The 20763-nt window shown below is 34.1% G+C and overlaps 2 protein-coding genes across 2 annotated transcripts; both read right to left on the reverse strand.

Annotated features, from left to right (window-relative positions):
* Positions 1-2787: 2787 nt before the first annotated feature.
* LOC145095728 (uncharacterized) lies at positions 2788-4133 on the reverse strand. Its single transcript, XM_079033560.1, has 3 exons — positions 3923-4133; positions 3519-3772; positions 2788-3432 (listed from the first exon to the last, which is right to left on the reverse strand). The coding sequence occupies exons 1-3, from the start codon at positions 4131-4133 to the stop codon at positions 2788-2790; spliced, it is 1110 nt and encodes a 369-aa protein (XP_078889686.1).
* Positions 4134-4837: 704 nt separating this feature from the next.
* LOC145095729 (uncharacterized) lies at positions 4838-6094 on the reverse strand. Its single transcript, XM_079033561.1, has 3 exons — positions 5698-6094; positions 5553-5582; positions 4838-5247 (listed from the first exon to the last, which is right to left on the reverse strand). The coding sequence occupies exons 1-3, from the start codon at positions 6092-6094 to the stop codon at positions 4838-4840; spliced, it is 837 nt and encodes a 278-aa protein (XP_078889687.1).
* Between the last annotated feature and the right edge of the window lie 14669 nt (positions 6095-20763).

The following is a 20763-nucleotide window of genomic DNA, read 5'->3' on the forward strand; positions in this document are numbered from 1 at the left end:
AGTCGTGAAACGAACGAAAAGATAATCCAAATCAAAACTCGACTTCAAGCATTGCGAGACCGACAGAAGAGCTATCCTGACAAGCGGCGAAAGCCATTTGAATTTCAAGTGGGGGATCGAGTGTTATTGAAGGTCTCTCCCTGGAAAGAGATGATCCACTTTGGGAAAAGGGGAAAACTGAACCCGCGATACATTGGGCCATTCGATATCCTTGCCTGGATTGGTCCAGTGGCTTATAGGCTGCAGCTACCTGCCGAGCTCAAAAACGTACACCCCGTGTTGCACGTCTCGAATCAAAAAAGGTGTCTATCAGATGAAACTCTTGTCATTCCTTTGGAAGAGATCGAGATAAATGAGAATCTTCTATTCATCAAAGAACCGATCGAGATTATGGATAGGGAAGTGAAGCGTACGAAGCAGAGTCGCATTCCGATTGTGAAAGTTCGATGGAACGCCAAGTGTGGACCGGAATTCACATGGGAACGTGAATACCAAATGAAACAAAAGTACCCTCGCCCATTCTCTCATTCATGAACCTATCTTTCGAAAGCATTTTGGGACGAAATTCCTTCTAACGGGGGGATGATGTCACAACTAGTGTATATATATATATATATATATATATATATATATATATATATATATATATATATATATATATATAGGTTCTAAAAAGCTAGCCATGGCTCCGCCATGGCGCGCCACGACTCCAAGGCTTGCACCTGCCGCCAAACTTTGCCAAAACGACGTCTTAACTCATATATGTGTATAAAAATGAATAATAGTTAAAAATACATATAAAAATATTAATTATATCGAAAATTGTCGCCTTAAGTCACGCCTTACAAATGTCATGACTCGCCAAGACTCAGAAAAGCTTGAGGCTTGACATTACCGCCAAGTCACGCCTTACGTTATTGAGAACCTTGATATATATATATATATATATATATATATATATATATATATGTGTATATATATATATATATATATATATACCAGGTTTAAACCTGTGGAACTCCACAGTTTAAAAATTGAAATATAACTATACTTATGATAATTTAAATAAAAAGATACCAAATTTTAAAAATAATGAAGAATTATGATACTGTAATGTAATGACAAAATTGCAAAAATGGTCCCTGTGGTATCCAAATTTTTGGGGTTTTAGTCCAAACCACGACTTTTTTGGATTCGTGGTCCTTTTGAGCTAGTTTTAATGCGTTTTTGGTCCCTCGATAAACTGAAAAGACTATTATACCCTTCTGATATATTTTTTTTTATGTTTTTTCTATTTAATTTAAATGAAAAATAAAATAATTACCTAATTTCGGACCACTCTCTCTCTCCAGATTAATGAATCGTAAACCTAAACAACCATTCTCTGTTATAATCAAAATTCATAAACCCCAATCACTTAAAAACTCACCAATAAACCAATTTTGCCATCCTAAGAAGAATAGTTAAAGAAGAAAGGTTAAGATTCTTTTTGTTTGTAAAGATTTTTTTGTGAAAATCGGACATGGAAGACAATTGAAAAGAGGTTAGCAAAACCTCGTATTCCTTTCCTTTCCTGGTGCAGTCAATGAAAGCTCGATGTAACCCATTTGCCACTAAACTCTATGCAACCTAGATGAAATCAATGAAAACCCAGGTGAAATAGGACAGAGAATTTGACCAGATCAAACATGGAAATCGACCAACTAGAGCCATCTTGACAGAAACCTTTACCCTCTTCAGTTTGCTAGAGGTGGTGGTGAGGTAGCAATCTTGACAGAAACCCTCACCTAATTTCAACGATTTTTCATAAATCAAACGGAGATGAAATAAAAAGCTTTTTTCATTTGAGGTTCAGTAAACAATGAGGCTTCACGATCGTTACCAACATATCAAGTTTTCCAAACTGAGCATCAATGAAATTCATCAAGGAAGTAAACTGAAAAACCACATACCTTGATTTCCTTTCTCGTTGCTTCCAATCCTAAAAAACACCACCGTCTCAGATCATTGAACCAAGATAAAAAGAGATTAGATACAAAAAAATGAACAGAGAAGAGGGAGGCATTAAATCGAAAAGGGGTTTAACTGGAGGGTTAGGGGAGGAGGGTTTTGATCGGACCTGTGGGGGTTCGATTGCCTTCACGATCTCCAATCGCCTTCAGAAAATCACCGACTCAAAGCCTATGAAATCCTTCGTGGGGTGAGATACAGGGAGCGAGAAACAAAGAGGCGAAGTTAACTTTTTATTCATGTGTGTGAGAGAGAGAGAGAGAGAGAGAGAGAGAGACCCTTCTTAATTTATTAATTATTAAAAATAAATATATTAGTATTAGATTTAAAAAGAAATGAAAGAAAAATGAAAAAGAAATAATCCAAGGTTATTATAGTCATTTCACTATTCAGAGGGACCAAAAACGCAGTGAAACTAGCTCAAAAGGACCTCGAATCCAAAAAAGTCGTGGTTTGGACTAAAACCCCAAAAATTTGCATACCATAAGGACCATTTTTGCAATTTTGTCTAATGTAATTAACATGAATAAATCACATACAATAAAGTATTATAAATTAATAAATTAATATGATGGATGAAGTGTGATACACGAAAACAAAATAAAAGATGGTAGAAAAACTGTTCTTATAAATTCCCAAAAACTTCCTTATAAACGACATTGGAAGTTTTATTTGTAAGACTACCATCTTTATCTAAAATTAACAATTTTAATCATTCTCTGGTTTGAACTCTAGATAAGGCAACATACAATTCGCCATGTGAAAAGACGGGATGTTTCAGAAACAAACCAACCTTCGATAACGACTGTCCCTGACTCTTATTAATGAAGTTAGCGACATTCTTGGAATAAAAGTGTGGTTTCCAACATTAGTTCTAGATATGATACGTGCCTCAATAACATATTTGCCCAATGATATCACTTGGAGTCTTGTCCTATTACACAATCCATTTTTCTGATAAATATTTCTCAGCAACATAACAGGAATATCAACTTTTAAAACTAACTTATGGTTTGGTAAACCCGATACTTTCAGACCATTTAAAACTTCAGGTGAATATAAATTTGCATCATACTGATCATGGACAAATTCAGATTGGCATATACTATCTAAACTTAAATACTCAACCTCATTTCCTGGAAACTTCGATAGCAAACAGTCATTTATTTCCCGAACCACTTCATTCTTTGGAGCAAGTATTGCTCTTTCTTGAAAATAGCTTGTATTGTTGTACTTTTCCAAAATTGATGGATATACGAAGTCGATTAATGAACCTATAGGATCATGTGGATCATTAATGAGAATATCATCTGGAATATCAATAACCGTTTCTCCATCATTGATACCACCAAGTTTGCCTTCTCCTATATCCAACAGCCATTTCGCAAAATCTCTGACTTTTTTTTCTATATCAGTTGATCCCTTCCAACAGTTAGTCTCATGTTTTTAGTTAATTTATAGATATTTATGTGTTGCCATAAATATGAAGAACACTAAGAAGCATTAACAATGTTTTGTCTACTTCCACCTGGAATAACAGGTAGAACCTGTCTGAAATCTCCTCCAAAAACAATAACTTTCCCTTCAAACGGAATATCTGAGTTGGTAGAATTTTCAGACCTGAATACAACTTTCAAACTTCGATCTAAAGCTTCAAATGCATGCTTATGGACCATAGGAGCTTCATCCCAAATTATCAATGAGGTTTTTCTCAATAACGTAGCAAGGTCACTATCTCGATTTATTTTACAAACATATTCCTCTGTTAGTTCAAATGGAATTATAAATCAAAAGTGTGTTGTTCTACCTCCGGGCAATAATAATGAAGCAATCCCACTTGAAGCAACATTTAAAACAATATGACCATCTTTTCTAATAGCTGCAGATATTGTCTTTCATAAGAAAGTTTTACCAATTCCACCATAACCATAAACAAAGAAAGCACCCCCTTTATTATGTTTAACTGTAGACATGATATCAAGGAAAATGTGATGCTGCTCATTTGTCAATGCAAGAAACATATGATCAAACTCAGTCATCATAACGGGAATGTTATAATCTAGCTCCTTGATGATAAGTCGATTGTTTGTAGAAGAAACACTATCAACATCCGCGATAGGCATGTTTTTATAATTTTTTAGACTCATGTTGTTCCGAAGTAAAACTTGTTCTATCTCGAACAAAGTTCAGTTCTTAAGTTGATCTTCATTGAGTGGTAAGTCTGTAGGAGAAAGAGAAAATTAATTTGAAATATTATTAACAATATTTGTATTAGAATTAAAATATTAATTAATGTATGTTTAAAAATAAATAATTGACAATTTAATAAATAATAATAATAATAAACTTTACTACCTGGAGACTTAAATCTCTGTCGTTGGTTTTAAAGAATTCCATATGCCAAATATTCCCATGTGTTTTCCCAAACAACCTCCGGTTTAGACATAGTGTTACACATCAACAATGTAGCAAATAAGAATCGTAGGTAAAAACCAGATCCAGAATGACTCGCTTCTTTGATTGCATCGATGTATTCCTTGTCATCATCCAAGAGACCAAGAGCATAACAAGCATCTCTAAAAGAAGAATATTCTTCACCAATTACTGTGCGAATTTCTTCAAATTATTTGGGACCATTCACCTTATTTAATAGTATGCTTAAAAAATAAGCTTCACCTAGATTAGGTAAAACTGAATGAATTCTACCAATGCACTTTCCTACTTTTCGTGGCTTCCAAATCCTATCACCACGTTGCCAAACAAACTTTGTAGGAAATTCAACATATGTAAGTTTCCGTGCATCAGCATTAACTGCATTACACTCCATCTAAGTTGTGAACATTGAAGAAGCAACATAAGGTTTGTGCAGAACATCGTCAGTATCATCGTCTTCCCCATATATAATTTGTTGTTGACCAGGAAGATGAAAAGTCAGTCTAACAATAGAAGGATATCTGTAATGAACATCATATTTAAAAATTCGCCATGATTCTTCACAAGCAGATAAATATCTACAGTCATAGTACTCATTTATTTCATCAACTGCATCATTAGTATGGTAATCGTTATTGCTTCGTACAATGCCAACTGTAGCTCTATAAGGTCCCTTGTTTATGTATTTAAATAAATACTTTATAGAAGAACCCTGATTGCACCACTCAACATTAATATGTGCTTGATATCTTTTCAATAGATATTTGTTGTCAGGGACAACATTTTTATTATCCAACTTCACACCTGATTTTTCAACAAAATGACCATCATTTCTTCTCCTATATAATCGAAAACCATTTTGATCAACAGACGTATGATTACAGAATTGCTTTGGAAAGTTTTTCGACCACTTTTTGTCGACCATACAAGGACAATTGATATTTTCAGCACCACATGGACCATAAATCATGAACTCATTCACAAGAGATTACAATTCTAGATCTTCATCTATGTTTGGTATCTCAGCGGAAATTATCGGATCGATAAATTCAACAGTGGGTAGCTTGTAGTCGAATGCATAAATAGACATATATTACTATGGGGCAAACCTTGTTTTTGAAATTCAATTGTATAAACAACTACATAATATTTTGCACAAAATTCAAATATGATTATACCATAATTAAAAATATAAAAATTATATAATAATAGCATAAAATTTTATCAATTATGAAGAAACATTATTTCAAATACCTGCTTGAACTATGCCAAAAATTTTATTCTCCCTTAAGTGTTTAATAAATGCATCAAGCTTGATCTTGAATAACCTGCATAGTATATCAGGTCTGTCTTCTGGCTGAAGTGAAGTATCTTTAAGAAACCTTTTAACCTCTGGCCATTTGGGATTACACGTAAAGGTTATGAAGAAATCAGGATATCCAAACCATTTACATAATGACATGGCGTCCAAATAGTTCTGCAGCATATAGCGCACACCACCAGTAAAAGATGAAGGTAATATCACACGCTGGCCGACGATGGAGATATCTATAGTTTCTTGAGCTTTTTGGTTACGTAAATTCCCATAGGACTCACATCTAAGAACATGTTGTTGCCTATGTATGTAATACAATCTCTCAGTTTCAATCATGGTATAATCATCTAACAAAATTGTTGAAACAACCTTTTTGAGTTAATAAGTGAGAACGAATGATCCCTGTCTTGAATTCTAAAAGAGAAAAATTCTCTCATTGTACATTTTGCGCGCTAGCTAGTTGTTGTAGATGTAACACCTCTATGAAGAATATCAACACTATAACTATCATCTCCATATGGAAATAGTAGCGGATATTCGAGAGGAAGGTAAGAAGGATTCAATTCACGGATACGTTGTAGAAATCCCGACTTACTTTCAACAACGATATCTCTATTTTCAACTGTCACACCCTGAAACCGAAGGCAGAAACATTCCGGGGCGGAGGACGTCATGAATATCGCAACCAATGTACATAGTAAGCGTAGTAAACACAAAGCAATACATTACATAAAGTTATTGCATTTGTTTGAAATCAAAGTGTTACAAGTTTCATACATATATATCATATGAACAAAAGTAAAGACATGTCTTCTGCGTACTCCGTCTTCGCCAAAAGGATCGCTGGGTACCTGTCTAATGTAATAACTTTACATAAAGCAATACATTACATAAAGTTATTACATTTGTTTGAAATCAAAGTGTTACAAGTTTCATACATATATATCATATGAACAAAAGTAAAGACATGTCTTCTGCATACTCCGTCTTCGCCAAAAGGATCGCTGGGTACCTGTCTAATGTGAACCTAAGAATACAAGCAGTTTGAAAATCAGCATAAAGCTGGTTAGTTCATAAGAGGTTTGTTTTCTGAAAATGTACAAGTTTCCTTTGGTTTTCCGAAAAGTTTGTTATCCAAGAAAATCCCATATTTTCTTATAAGTATAGTTGAGTTATCCGTTTAGTTACTCAGTCTAGTTAAGAACAGTTCAGTTATCCCAGGAAAAACCCTTATTTTCCTAAAAGTAAAGTTTAGTTAAAGTTCTGAATTTCCGTTAAATACAACTGTGTATAGTTTAATACGTAAAACTATATATTGTTAATCATGGGATTACTATTCCCGTACTAGATATAAGATAGCTTTAATACACAAAAACTATAGATTGAAAGTCATGGGATTACCGTCCCGTACTAGATATAAAATCATGGGAATACCATCCCATACTAGATGTAAGATAGTTTGATATACACGAAACTATAGATAGATATAGATTGAAAACCATGGGACTACCATCCCGTACTAGATATAGATTGAAAACCATGGGATTACCATACCGTACAAGATATAGATTCAAAACCATGGGATTACCATCCCGTACTAGATATAAGATAGCTTTAATACACAATGACTATAGATAGATATAGATTGAAAACCATGGGACTACCATCCCGTACTAGATATAGATTGAAAACCATGGGATTACCATCCCGTACTAGATATAGATTCAAAACCATGGGATTACCATCCCGTACTAGATATAAGAACTATAGATACAAGATAGATATAAAATCAAATCCGTGAATAAACTTATATTAATACGTATTGTGAGTTGGGTAACCATGCTGATGCGACACCGAGACCTCCTTGACGTTCGTCAGACGTCGGACGATTTCCAGAACTTGTCACCTCAGGCGTGCCCGCCTAACTATAGCTAGCAGTTTAGGTGTGGGATTGTCATTCCCGAATAGACCTATTCAAAAATTCCACGCTCACCTCCTGGAGACTCTGGTTACACTTCTAGGGAGGATTTACTGATAACCCAAAGGGTAATGACGAATCTCACAAGCTAGTATTAAATTACTCATGGTGTTTTCAGACGTTATCAAACATACTAGTCATTTTGAAACATAATACAGTGAAAACAGTTAAATACAATGGAATTATCTGGCAAAATACTCTAAATTAAACAGAGATAAAATGAATCAGACATAGTTTATCTAAAAGCTTTACATAAATCTGTGCTTTTTAAATAAGAACTAAAGATCCCAAATTATTCACATAATAATTTGATTGATTTGATTGTTTCCTTTACTGAAATCCATGTAGTTATAATCGATAAAACATCACTTATGCTCAACATAATACATAGGGGGTAAAGATATCTAAAAGTTAGCCAGATATTTGTAGAAATACATCAGTTTTAGGTTTTGAAAACATTTATAGTTTGCTTGTATTCCCCCCTGAAAACATTGAAAAACACGGAAAAAGGCGTAGGGGTATGAACTCACTAGTCGAGGAACGTGTCGTCTAGGATGCTAAGTGTCATATTGGGGCTTGATAACGTGTAAGGTTCCTATGTAATATGAAATGATACACAATTGTATCTAATTAGAATTTGAATCACTAATTAGATAAGATTATACACTCCAAGATGCGAAAACACTTCAAAATAAGTGTTTGGAGTGACCCGGGTGACATCTAAGGACGTATAAGGCTTGGATATGGAGTTTACTCTTCAAGAGTAAACTCCCAAGAGAGTTTACGGCCCTAATGACCCACTCCCCATGAGTTTACGGCCGTATACTCATGGTGGGGTGTTCTAGGGTGCTAAATGGTCTTATATCACTTGGGAAAATTTGATAGGATCAAATCTAGGGTATAGGAATGGATTAAACTAACATATGGACCATCTAATGGATTTTACGATAGTAAACTAAGAGGTTACAGCCGTAAACTCCCCCACACACCCTCCTTTGATGTTTTGGTGGTCATAGGTCTTTACAAGTGTTTCTAGCTAATTCTACATGCCATTGAATGAGTTTAAGGCACCATTTGACCATGTTTTAGGAGTTTACGGCCTAAAAACCCATTCTTGGGGGGTTTACGGCCGTAAGCTCCTATGGGGGTAGTTCTAGCATGTTTAAGGTCCTTAACTTGATTGTGGTTGCTTCTAGACTTTATTCCAAGGCTTATGGTGTGTTTAAGTGGCATCTTAACACTTTAAATTGAGTTTACTCCCCATGAATAGGTGTTTATGGTACAAGCATGTTCTTGGGCCGTAAACTCATGTTTACACCCTAAATAAAGAGTTAAAGGTGTTCTAAGTCCAATTTGGTAAGCCCCTAAGTCATATATAAGCTCCAAATGAGGTTTGGAAGGGTTTTATGGCTCAAAAACCCCATTTACATGTGTTCACGGCCTAAGGATGTTCCAGGACCGTAAACACATGTTTATGGTCCTATTCCTCATATAATTCACGAATTTGAAGGCCAAAGGTGTTAAACTAGGAGTTAGGATAGTTACCTTGATGATTTGGAGCTTGATTTGGGTGATTTTGGCTCAAGTTCGAGTTTTAGAGAGAGAGTAGAGAGTGAGTGGAAAAGGCTTCAAATGAGGCTATCTCAACTTTATATATGCTTAAAGTTTGGGACACGGTGGAATTCTACCCGATACTGGCGTTAGACGAGGCTTTTGGTCACACCCGATTAAGTTACCGTAATTGCGACTTAGATGAAACTAAATATTTTCTAAATGAAAATAGAAAATATTTTAATGTTTTAAAATGTATCCCGTCACTTATGAAACCTAAATAAAGTCGCAATTAAATTAATTTAAAATAAAGGTAACGGACAAATTGAGACGTAACGGCTTTATTAACGGAAGCGGGTTAAAATGACGGAAAGAATTTCGGGTTGTCACATTATCCCCCCGTTAGAGGGAATTTCGTCCCTAAATTCAAACTTTAGATGTGACTTGCACATTTTGAAGGAGAATACGGATACTTCCGTTCTATCGGATCATCACGCTTCCAAGTGAATTCGGATTCTCGCGTGGCATTTCGGGGAACCTTTCACTTATCGGGATACGGCTTGTTTCATACGTTTAACCTCTTGATCTATGTTTTCAATTGGTTCTACCATGAAGTTCAGACTTTTGTTAATTTCGGTCTCATCAAAGGGATTACTATGGTTTCATCGGGTAGGCACTTCTTAAGAATAGAGATATGGAATACATGATGAATGTTGCTAAGTTCTGAAGGTAGTCGGAATTTGTATGCTACGGGATCGATCCTAATGAGGATTTCGAAAAGTTCTATGCACCTCAGGATACGCGTTTCAGAATGTAACATGCCTTCTTCGATTACTACATGGCCAAAGAAAATGGTTGGACCGAAGGGTATCACTACATCTTCGTAGTGACCACATCGAGTCCTGAATGCTGTTTTGAAAACATCATTACTGTGATCTCGTAGCTGACTGGAAGACTCCTGCATTACTACTAGCGCTAATCGATACGGGGCTTGGTTACGAGGGTAGCTCCAGGAATTTGGTCGATGTGAAACTTGACTCGACACTTGGGAGGAATTCCTGGAAGCTCTTTAGGAAAAGACACCAGGAAAGTTGCAGACTTCGGCGATGCAACTTCCTGTTTCTCGATGGTCACATAGGCTAGGAATTTATGGCGCTCCTTTCTGGGAAGCCTTTTGAGCTTTGATGTACGAAATGATGCAACAGCTGAAACTAAGTTTATCGTCGCAGATTATAAGTGTTTGATCGGGGAAGGTTGAATGGATAGATTTTTCGGAACAAAGGATTTCGGCACGATTGAGACTCAATCAATCCATGCCAATGAATACTTCAAAGCTCTTAATTGAAAAACCGGTATAAGATCGATGGGAAAAGGATGATCGTCGAGGTTAAGGGTTCAACCTATGAATATATCGTTAACGTCCTCTTTCTCGTTGATAGACATCTCGACAGTAGGCATTTCGGTTACTAATGGAGGACTAAAGTTAAGATAATGTTTGATTGAATAGATAACAGATTTTCTTTCAGCAATATAATCGAAAAGGTTTGCAAGTATAAGGGCTGTCGAGGAAGAATATATATACCTGTGCAAACGGTGGGATCGGCGGCTGCCACAACTTGTCCCATAGCTAGGACTCTCCCGGTGTTGTCAGTTGTTGCTACCTTGGGGCAGTTTCGCTTGAAATGCCTGGCTTCGCCGCAACCGTAGCAGACCGGACTAATTCCCGCTCCGGAAGCTTGATTGGTTGATTGGGTTGGTTTTCTGCAGTTTCGAGCAAGGTGGCCCTTATTGCCACAGTTGTTGCAGAGTCTTTCGCGGCATGGCCTGGGAGTACGGTGATGGTAACTGCACTTGTCGCACCAAGGAAGGGTACCAGTATATCCACTGGTAGGATTTTGAGCTGTGGATCCGACGGCAGAGACAGTAGCAGCACAAATTGCCACCGTTTGCTGCTTCTTCGAGGACTCCTGAGAAAACTGACTCTTCTTCTTTTTCCAAGATTTTCTTTTCTCACCACTCCTCTCTGTCGGCTCAGGAGTGGTGGCTGCTTCCTCTAGGAAATCTCTATGGTTGATCAAAGTTTGCGCTAGGCATTTGGCACTGTCATAGGTATCTGGCTTCGTAGCCAAGACATTTCCTTTGGTTGGTGGGTCAACCCCTAGATGAACCTCTCAATCTTTTTACTCTCTAGGGTAACCATTCCCGGACAGATTTACGCCAAGTCATCGAATCTTGAAGTATAAGCTACTATGTCGGAACCCTGCATCTTTAGATTCCATAGTTCATGTTCTAGCTTCTGCATTTCGCCCCAAGGGCAGTACTCTGCGAGCAGAAGTTCCTTCATGGCCTCCCAACCCATAGCATTGGCTACAGGTAGGGTTAGGGATTTGACTCGACCGTTCCACCAAGTTAGGGCTTTATCGGTGAACGTGCAGGCAACGAACTTCACCTTATCCGATTTAGAGCAGGCACAGATTTCGAAAATAGATTCGATTTTCTCGAACCATCGGGTTAGGGAAATGACACCTCCAGTGCCATCGAAGGATGTGGGTTTCGCATTCATAAAGTCCTTATAGTAACACTCCTTCCGGTGTCCTTGGCTATCATGTTGGTTTTGGGGCAGGGGACCACCTCCTGAACCACCGGGGTTCATTTGAGACATGGCAGCTGCCACTGCGGTAGTAACAGCTGCCTGGAACATCACAGGATCAAATTGGGGAGGAGGTGGTGGCGGAGGGTTGTTGCTGTTCTTTGAGCTGGGTCTCTTTCTTGGAGGCATCTTGATCTAAAAAGATCAGGAAAGAGAGGACCATAAGTCCTCTGAATTGAATCAAGAGATATGGAACAGGGGATATCTCATTAAGACAGATATATCATTCTATTAAGAGATAAAGCAGGAAAGAGTTATCAAAGCATATAAACTATCGCTAAGGAATGATTGAGGAGTAATGCTGGAATGAGGATTTCTATAACAGATTTGGCTCGAGAAATACTCCTATAGTATTTCATGATTCGTTGTGATGACGGCTCGTTGTTTAGGTATTGGGTAAGTTTTAGGCATGTCACATACTGCAGTCAGTCCCAAGCACATGTTGGCCGTGTGTCGAATGAATATAGTTGGCCACGCTATATTGATCCTAGACACGACTACATAACTGCCCAGGTTTAACCGCAGCGTACAACACCCATTTACTTATGTTTTGTTCTACTTGTAGTTACGGATTTCGACAGTTAGGTATACTTGTATACTTTTGAAAATACTTATATTTTAAGGTATACTTTTAGTTCAGAGCACTTAGGCCCCTTAGTGTTTATAGTCTTATACCATGTAAGGTTTGGTATACTAGTTCACTATAAACAAGGGCTCTGATACCAATCTGTCACACCCCGAAACCGAAGGCGAAAACGTTCCGGGGCGGAGGACGTCGTGAATATCACAACCAATGTACATAGTAAGCGTAGTAAACACAAAGCAATACATTACACCAAGTTATTACATTTGTTTGAAATCAAAGTGTTACAAGTGTCATACATATATATCATATGAACAAAAGTAAAGACATGTCTTCTGCGTACTCCGTATTCGCCAAAAGGATCGTTGGGTACCTGTCTAATGTGAACCTGAGAATACAAGCAGTTTGAAAATCAGCATAAAGCTGGTGAGTTCATAAGAGGTTTGTTTTCTGAAAATGTACAAGTTTCCTTTGGTTTTCCGAAAAGTTTGTTATCCTAGAAAATCCCATATTTTCTTATAAGTATAGTTGAGTTATCCGTTTAGTTACTCGGTCTAGTTAAGAACAATTCAGTTATCCCAGGAAAAACCCTTATTTTCCTAAAAGTAAAGTTTAGTTAAAGTTCTGAATTTCCATTAAATACAACTGTGTATAGTTTAATACGTAAAACTATATATTGTTAATCATGGGATTACTATCCCGTACTAGATATAAGATAGCTTTAATACACAAAAACCATAGATTGAAAGTCATGGGATTACCGTCCCGTACTAGATATAAAACCATGGGAATACCATCCCGTACTAGATATAGATTCAAAACCATGGGATTACCATCTCGTACTAGATATAAGAACTATAGATACAAGATAGATATAAAATCAAATCCGTGAATAAACTTATATTAATACGTATTGTGAGTTGGGTAACCATGCTGATGCGACACCGAGACCTCCTTGACGTTCGTCAGACGTCGGACGATTTCCAGAACTTGTCACCTCAGGCGTGCCCGCCTAACTATAGCTAGCAGTTTAGATGTGGGATTGTCATTCCCGAATAGACCTATTCAAAAATTCCACGCTCTCCTCCTGGAGACTCTGGTTACACTTCTAGAGAGGATTTACTGATAACCCAAAGGGTAATGACGAATCTCACAAGCTAGTATTAAATTACTCATGGTGTTTTCAGACGTTATCAAACATACTAATCATTTTGAAACATAATACAGTGAAAACAGTTAAATACAATGGAATTATCTGGCAAAATACTCTAAATTAAACAGAGATAAACTGAATCAGACATAGTTTATCTAAAAGCTTTACATAAATCTGTGCTTGTTAAATAAGAACTAAAGATCCCAAATTATTCCCATAATAATTTGATTGATTTGATTGTTTCCTTTACTGAAATCCATGTAGTTATAATCGATAAAACATCCCTTATGCTCAACATAATACATAGGGGGTAAAGATATCTAAAAGTTAGCCAGATATTTATAGAAATACATCAGTTTCAGGTTTTGAAAACATTTATAGTTTTCTTGTATTCCCCCCTGAAAACATTGAAAAACACGGAAAAAGGCGTAGGGGTATGAACTCACCAGTCGAGGAACGTGTCGTCTAGGATGCTAAGTGTCAGATCGGGGCTTGATAACGTGTGAGGTTCCTATGTAATATGAAATGATACACAATTGTATCTAATTAGACTTTGAATCACTAATTAGATAAGATTATACACTCCAAGACGCGAAAACACTTCAAAATAAGTGTTTGGAGTGACCCGGGTGACATCTAAGGACGTATAAGGCTTGGATATGGAGTTTACTCTTCAAGAGTAAACTCCCAAGAGAGTTTACGGCCCTAATGACCCACTCCCCATGATTTTGCGGCCGTAAACTCATGGTGGGGTGTTCTAGGGTGCTAAATGGTCTTATATCACTTGGGAAAATTGGCTAGGATCAAATCTAGGGTATAGGAATGGATTAAACTAACATATGGACCATCTAATGGAGTTTATGGCAGTAAACTAAGATTTTACGGCCGTAAAATCCTCCACACACCCTCCTTTGATGTTTTGGTGGTCATAGGTCTTTACAAGTGTTTTTAGCTAATTCTACAAGCCATGGAATGAGTTTAAGACACCATTTGACCATGTTTTAGGAGTTTACGGCCTACGACCCATTCCTGGGGTTTTACGGCCGTGAGCTCCTATGGGGGTAGTTCTAGCATGTTTAAGGTACTTAACTTGATTGTGGTTGCTTCTAGACTTTATTCCAAGGCTTATGGTGTGTTTAAGTGGCATCTTAACACTTTAAATTGAGTTTACTCCCCATGAATAGGTGTTTATGATCTAAGCATGTGCTTGGGCCGTAAACTCATGTTTACACCCTAAATGAAGAGTTAAAGGTGTTCTAAGTCCAATTTGGCAATCCCCTAAGTCATATCTAAGCTCCAAATGAGGTTTGGAAGGGTTTTATGGCTCAAAAACCCCATTTACATGTGTTCACGGCCTAAGGATGTTCCAGGACCGTAAACACATGTTAATGGTCCTATTCCTCATATAATCACGAATTTGAAGGCCAAAGGTGTTATACTAGGAGTTAGGATAGTTACCTTGATGATTTGGAGCTTGATTTGAGTGATTTTGGCTCAAGTTCGAGTTTTAGAGAGAGAAAGTAGAGAGAGGGTAGAGAGAGAGTGGAAAAGGCTTCAAATGAGGCTCTCTCAACTTTATATATGCTTAAAGTTTGGGACACGGTGGAATTCTACCCGATACTGGCATTAGACGAGGCTTTTGGTCACACCCGATTAAGTTACCGTAATTGCGACTTAGATGAAACTAAATATTTTCTAAATGAAAATAGAAAATATTTTAATGTTTTAAAATGTATCCCGTCACTTATGAAACCTAAATAGAAGTCGCAATTAAATTAATGTAAAACAAAGTTAGCGGACAAATTGGGACGTAACGACTTTATTAACAGAAGCGGGTTAAAAAGACGGAAAGAATTTCGGGTTATCACATCAACTGAATCAGAAATGTCACCTATAATTAAAGCGGCAACCTCAAAAGCAGTTGGTAGGTTATATATCCTTGCATCTCGATCTCTTCTGCCGATGATTTGTAACTTCATATCAACTTGAGGACATTTTTCAAAAGTATCTCTTACCATCCTATAAGACCTAACCAAGACATTATTTGAATCTAACATCAACTTCAAATCTTCAATAACATCATTATCGATTGATGTTTTCCCCACTACGAAAATTGAAAGTATACTTAATATTAGTATAAAAAAGGTCGAAATTTCATATGAATAAGAAGGTTGAAGATATACCCAAAACATCTCTGTCTATTTGAATTTTCGTTGTTCGTATCATAAATGTATAACTGAGAGAATTTTGGTTGCGATCCATTTGGTGGTAAAAGGCTTCCAATATTATGATAATTTTGACCACCAAATCTGAAAATGTAAGGAGCATTTCCTCTATTGATTGAAGAATCAATTTTACCACCCATCGACGTAAAAGAAAACATTGAATTGTAACGTCGAATGTTTTTCATAATGTATTTGTTTTTAGAATCCGTTCCTCGAAACATTCCTTCATAATTTGGTGGTGCGTTCTTTAAATATGGAAGTTGAACCTTGCCATAACTACAACATAATGAATAATCTGTGTTTCTTCTTTCTTTTCCTCTAATGGATTCATTTTTCCATAATTTTGCATGACATGTTTGACATACCACATTTTGATCATCATAATCCAAATATTCTGTAATAAAATAAAGATGTATAAGTAAAATATTGAATTTCATAAACAGTTATAATACATTATTTGAGTTGTAAAAGAAATATAAAATGGGTATATATATATATATATATATATATATATATATATATATATATATATATATATATATATATATATATGGATTACCTTTGGAAATACCAATTATTTGGTTTTCAGTAATGACTTCATGCACATTTTCTACATCAGCTGTCAAGTCAATAAATGGAATAGGAGATAAATTTTCCAACTTCCTTTTTAATTTATGACATCGTGGATTTAACTTGATTGACGATGAAGAAGCAGTTATTGTAGATGCATTTCTCGAGGTCATACCATTACAAAGTCCAGAGTAATGTGTATTATTTTGTAACGTTGAAGTTGTGTAGTTTTTGAAACTACTATTGCCTGGAAAAAAATTAGTAAAATTATTAACATTTGAAATGTTTGAAAGTGGTTGAAAGATATTTTTGAAAAGTAAAATTATTACCGTTTGAAATTTTAGATATTGAAGTTCTAATATATATATATATATATATATATATATATATATATATATATATATATATATATATATATATATATATATATATATGAAGAAGATGATTGTAAGGGTGTATTTTGGTATATATATATATATATATATATATATATATATATATATATATATATATATATATATATATATGAAGAAGATGATTGTAAGGGTGTATTTTGGTATATATATATATATATATATATATATATATATATATATATATATATATATATATATATATATATATAAAGAAGATGATTGTAGGGGTGTATTTTGGTTTACATGAGATTTATACGAACAACCATTTTCTTTTTCACGAACAACTTTTTTTGATTGATCTGTAAAAAACAAGTTGTCAAAAAAACGAAGACATTTTTTATACTTTTAAATTAGCATGTAACTTTTACATTAGTACATTGAAATAATAACAAAAAATGATGATAATGTATGTATTTTTTATATAGATATATGAATGGTGAAAATTAAAAAATAAAATAATAAAATGACAAATATCTGTGTGTGTTAAGACATGTGTTCCACATCGATTTTGAACACTGGAATTTGTATTCTTTTTCTTGGACCTCTTGTTATCCAAATATAGTTTTCTCTGTCTTCTTTTCTCTTTTGTTTGCAAGTAGTACATACAACCATTTCTTCCTTTATAACGAATAAAAAACATATGATATAAAAAGTATATGAGTGTAAATAATTGTGTTTGAAATCAAACTGAATATAATAAATGATTGAAATTTGGTTAAAATTAAAATTTTCATATTAGTATGTAATAAATAATAATAACAATGAATAAAAAAATTTACCTTTGTAACTGTTGTTAAGAAATATTGCAGATGATGAATCTTCTGTGGTCGATGAAGTAAACATTTTTTTTGTATTTTCTTATTATGTTAATAAAGATTATTGTTAGAATAATACATGTTATTGTTTGATTATGAAATTGCTTCAGGAAGATAATATATTTATTTAAATATGGATTTAACAATATATTTTGAAAATATAAAGAAATTATAAAACTTTGTAATTTTATAATATGAAAATAAATTATGCGATATTTTTGCGTTATTAAAAAATATATTTAGAGCTTAAAAATGTGTAACAAAAATATAAAAAAAAATGTTAAAGAACAAACATACCGTTGTAAGATGTATCAAGTGTATTTCTAGCTGTTGGAGTTTGTCGGCTTGATGTAGTAGACAAATTAATGTTATTTTTATTATCTAAATAAAAACTATTTACTTTTCTATTCTTTTTAGAATTAAACGACTTTATGATATATCAACAATCTGAAGAATTAACAACAATTAATTTATAAGATAAGTTTATAAACAATAGAGTATGATTAAATTAAAGCAAAATAAAGTATAAACTAATGTTATGAAAATATTAATTGAAATGTAATTGCAATTTGTTTTATCATATTCTTTAAGTCAGTCAATTTTTTAAATATGATTGTATTTATATATTTTAAATTTTTTATGTACCTTAATATAATACGTATATTTATTGTATATTTATATAACATTTATAAAATAAAATGTGAACAAATACTATTAGATTAAAAAACATATGAGTAAACAAAATGTACATAAATTTTTGTTAATGATTCACAAGTTAATATACAAGTTAGTTGTCATCTATTATTAAACAGGGACCATTTACGCATATTTACTTAAACATGGAGCATAAATAGGAACTTTCTCTAATAAAAAGATAAAACAAACGTTTAGTCTGAACATTACAGTCAGAGTTGTATGTATAGATAGAAACCAAGAATGAAAACAAATAGTTGGGTTAAGGCCTATTTGTTTGTTGTGTCGATCTTTTAAACCTAAAAAGTCAAACATGTGTTAAGGTAAGAAAAATGGGGACTAGAGGGAAAGGTGTATTACAAATTGACTTCAATATTAATTGGAAATTTCATTTTTTTCAAAAATAAAGATTTGCTTACTTGTAATCGTCAATTGGAGAGGACAACATAAATCAAGAACGAAAAAGCACAGCTACTATCAGCAAAGCAAAGACGATCCAGAGGAAATGAATTAAAATAAGGTAAGGATTTTATAATCTTTTAATTCATGTTTGAACTTATGATTTTGAAATTGTGTGGAGGGAATGATAATTTTTTTTGAAAATTTGAAACTATTATAAAAAATTATTATTAATCATCCATGAATATCGGTGAAATTTAAAAAAAAAATGTTTTTTTTTTCCTATTTGTTCTTCATTGTAAGAAGGTGAATTAATATTATTAACAAAATAACTTAATAAGTTAATGAAATATTAAAGTATTCTATTAATATTGTGTAAAAAGCCATTAATTGTCAAGAACATGAAATTACAAAAACCCAAGAACAGCTTACAGTGCATCCATATTCAAATTCCACAATTAATTGATTTAAGAGTATATTAATAGTGGGATGGGCATTTTAGGCATTTTATACATCGTAAATGCTCGAAATTTTTGGTTAACTTTTTCTAGATTATGAAAGTTATATATAACTAATATTATGTTTAATTACACAATTTCATGAGATCAGCAACACAAAATAATATATGAGATCTTTATTAGTGATATAATATCCATAATTACCAATATATTATGCTCCAAACATGAAAAACCTGGGGAGTTACATGACCATTAACATAAAATATATAAACACATCATATAAGACATTAATCAAAATATGAGTTTCAAAGTGGTTACAAAATATGATGTTCTACTACACCAAAATATACAACACATAATTACTAAATGTCTTAACCATGAAATATGTAATTTCATCAAAAAAAAAAAAAGAGATAACAATTACCTACACTAAGTCTTTCCATGCAATGACATTCTCTTTAACCATGTCCATTACATCTTCCATCTTTCCTCTGAGAATGGTCATGTTTAGCATATGCTTGATGTATGCTATTCCATCATCAACTATTGCCATTGGTTGTTCTGTTACAAATAAATGAATAAGCTTCTCAACTCTTTTGGCTGGTGAGTTCATCATGAAGTGGGAGAAATTGGATGGCACATATATTGGCTTGTGTTCCACATACAGATGTTCAATCTCACTAAATTGATGTTCCCTAACCATTGCTTTGAAATTTCCTAAAGCATCAACATCCAAAATTGGAGTCATTGACAAACCAGAATATTGTTCAGTTGGCATATGATACCAGTATCCCATAGTTGTATAACCCAAACTTTTAGAAAAACTACCAAGCAAATCCATGTTAAGCAAATCGATTTTGACAAAAGTAATAAAGTGAACTTCTGTTTTTTCATAAGCTTTACCTGGATAATCAGTAAAAAATCCATCATGGACAACTCTAATGGTGAATCTCTTGTCGTTTCCTTTGCCATACTCTACAATCGGTGTGTTTTTTGGTTGCTCACTGCTTACAGTCCATAGTTGATACCTCGACTTTGCCTATGGATCCACATTCATGTTTGTTGCCATTGTTTGCCAGACTTTTTTTTCACAGAGGATGAGAAATTTGAAGTTATCTATTGATGGTGATGAAAATGCAAGAATGAGAATTTACATATACGTGGAGGGTTTAAATATATTATCAATCAGAGATGAAGAGACACAGACGCATGCGGTAAACACATCAGTCTAGATTACGTCCAGGGGAGGTTCATGTTGAACGACGGCGGGTTTAATGATTAATTAATATTAATTTACTATATTTAGTTTTTATCCTCTTGTGTAAGTCTGTTAAATTTTAAGATATTATTTCATTTAAATATTTTTTTATGTAGCCTAAAGTAAAATGTATATTTATTGTATAGTTATATAAGATTGATAAATCAAAATACAAACAAATACTATTTATATTAAATAGAAAAGTCTTAAATTAAAATGTTGTAAAACACCATTAATTGTCCAGAATATGAAATTA

The sequence above is a fragment of the Lactuca serriola genome, chromosome 3, assembly GCF_051521515.1.
Source record: "Lactuca serriola cultivar US96UC23 chromosome 3, Lser_US96UC23_V15, whole genome shotgun sequence".
Taxonomy (NCBI): Eukaryota; Viridiplantae; Streptophyta; class Magnoliopsida; order Asterales; family Asteraceae; genus Lactuca; species Lactuca serriola.

What these genes read in the sequence shown, in the direction of transcription:
- LOC145095728 (XM_079033560.1), bottom strand. Translation starts at nt 4,133, where the DNA reads ATGCCTATCGCGGATGTTGATAGTGTTTCTTCTACAAACAATCGACTT. An exon ending in TTATGGTTATGGTGGAATTG is followed by an intron (nt 3,773 to 3,922) that starts GTAAAACTTTCT and finishes TTGAACTAACAG; the next exon opens with AGGAATATGTTTGTAAAATA. An exon ending in GTGGAAGTAGACAAAACATT is followed by an intron (nt 3,433 to 3,518) that starts GTTAATGCTTCT and finishes AACTGTTGGAAG; the next exon opens with GGATCAACTGATATAGAAAA.
- LOC145095729 (XM_079033561.1), bottom strand. Translation starts at nt 6,094, where the DNA reads ATGATTGAAACTGAGAGATTGTATTACATACATAGGCAACAACATGTT. An exon ending in TTTTGGCATAGTTCAAGCAG is followed by an intron (nt 5,583 to 5,697) that starts GTATTTGAAATA and finishes AATATTATGTAG; the next exon opens with TTGTTTATACAATTGAATTT. An exon ending in AATTGAATTTCAAAAACAAG is followed by an intron (nt 5,248 to 5,552) that starts GTTTGCCCCATA and finishes TTGAAAAATCAG; the next exon opens with GTGTGAAGTTGGATAATAAA.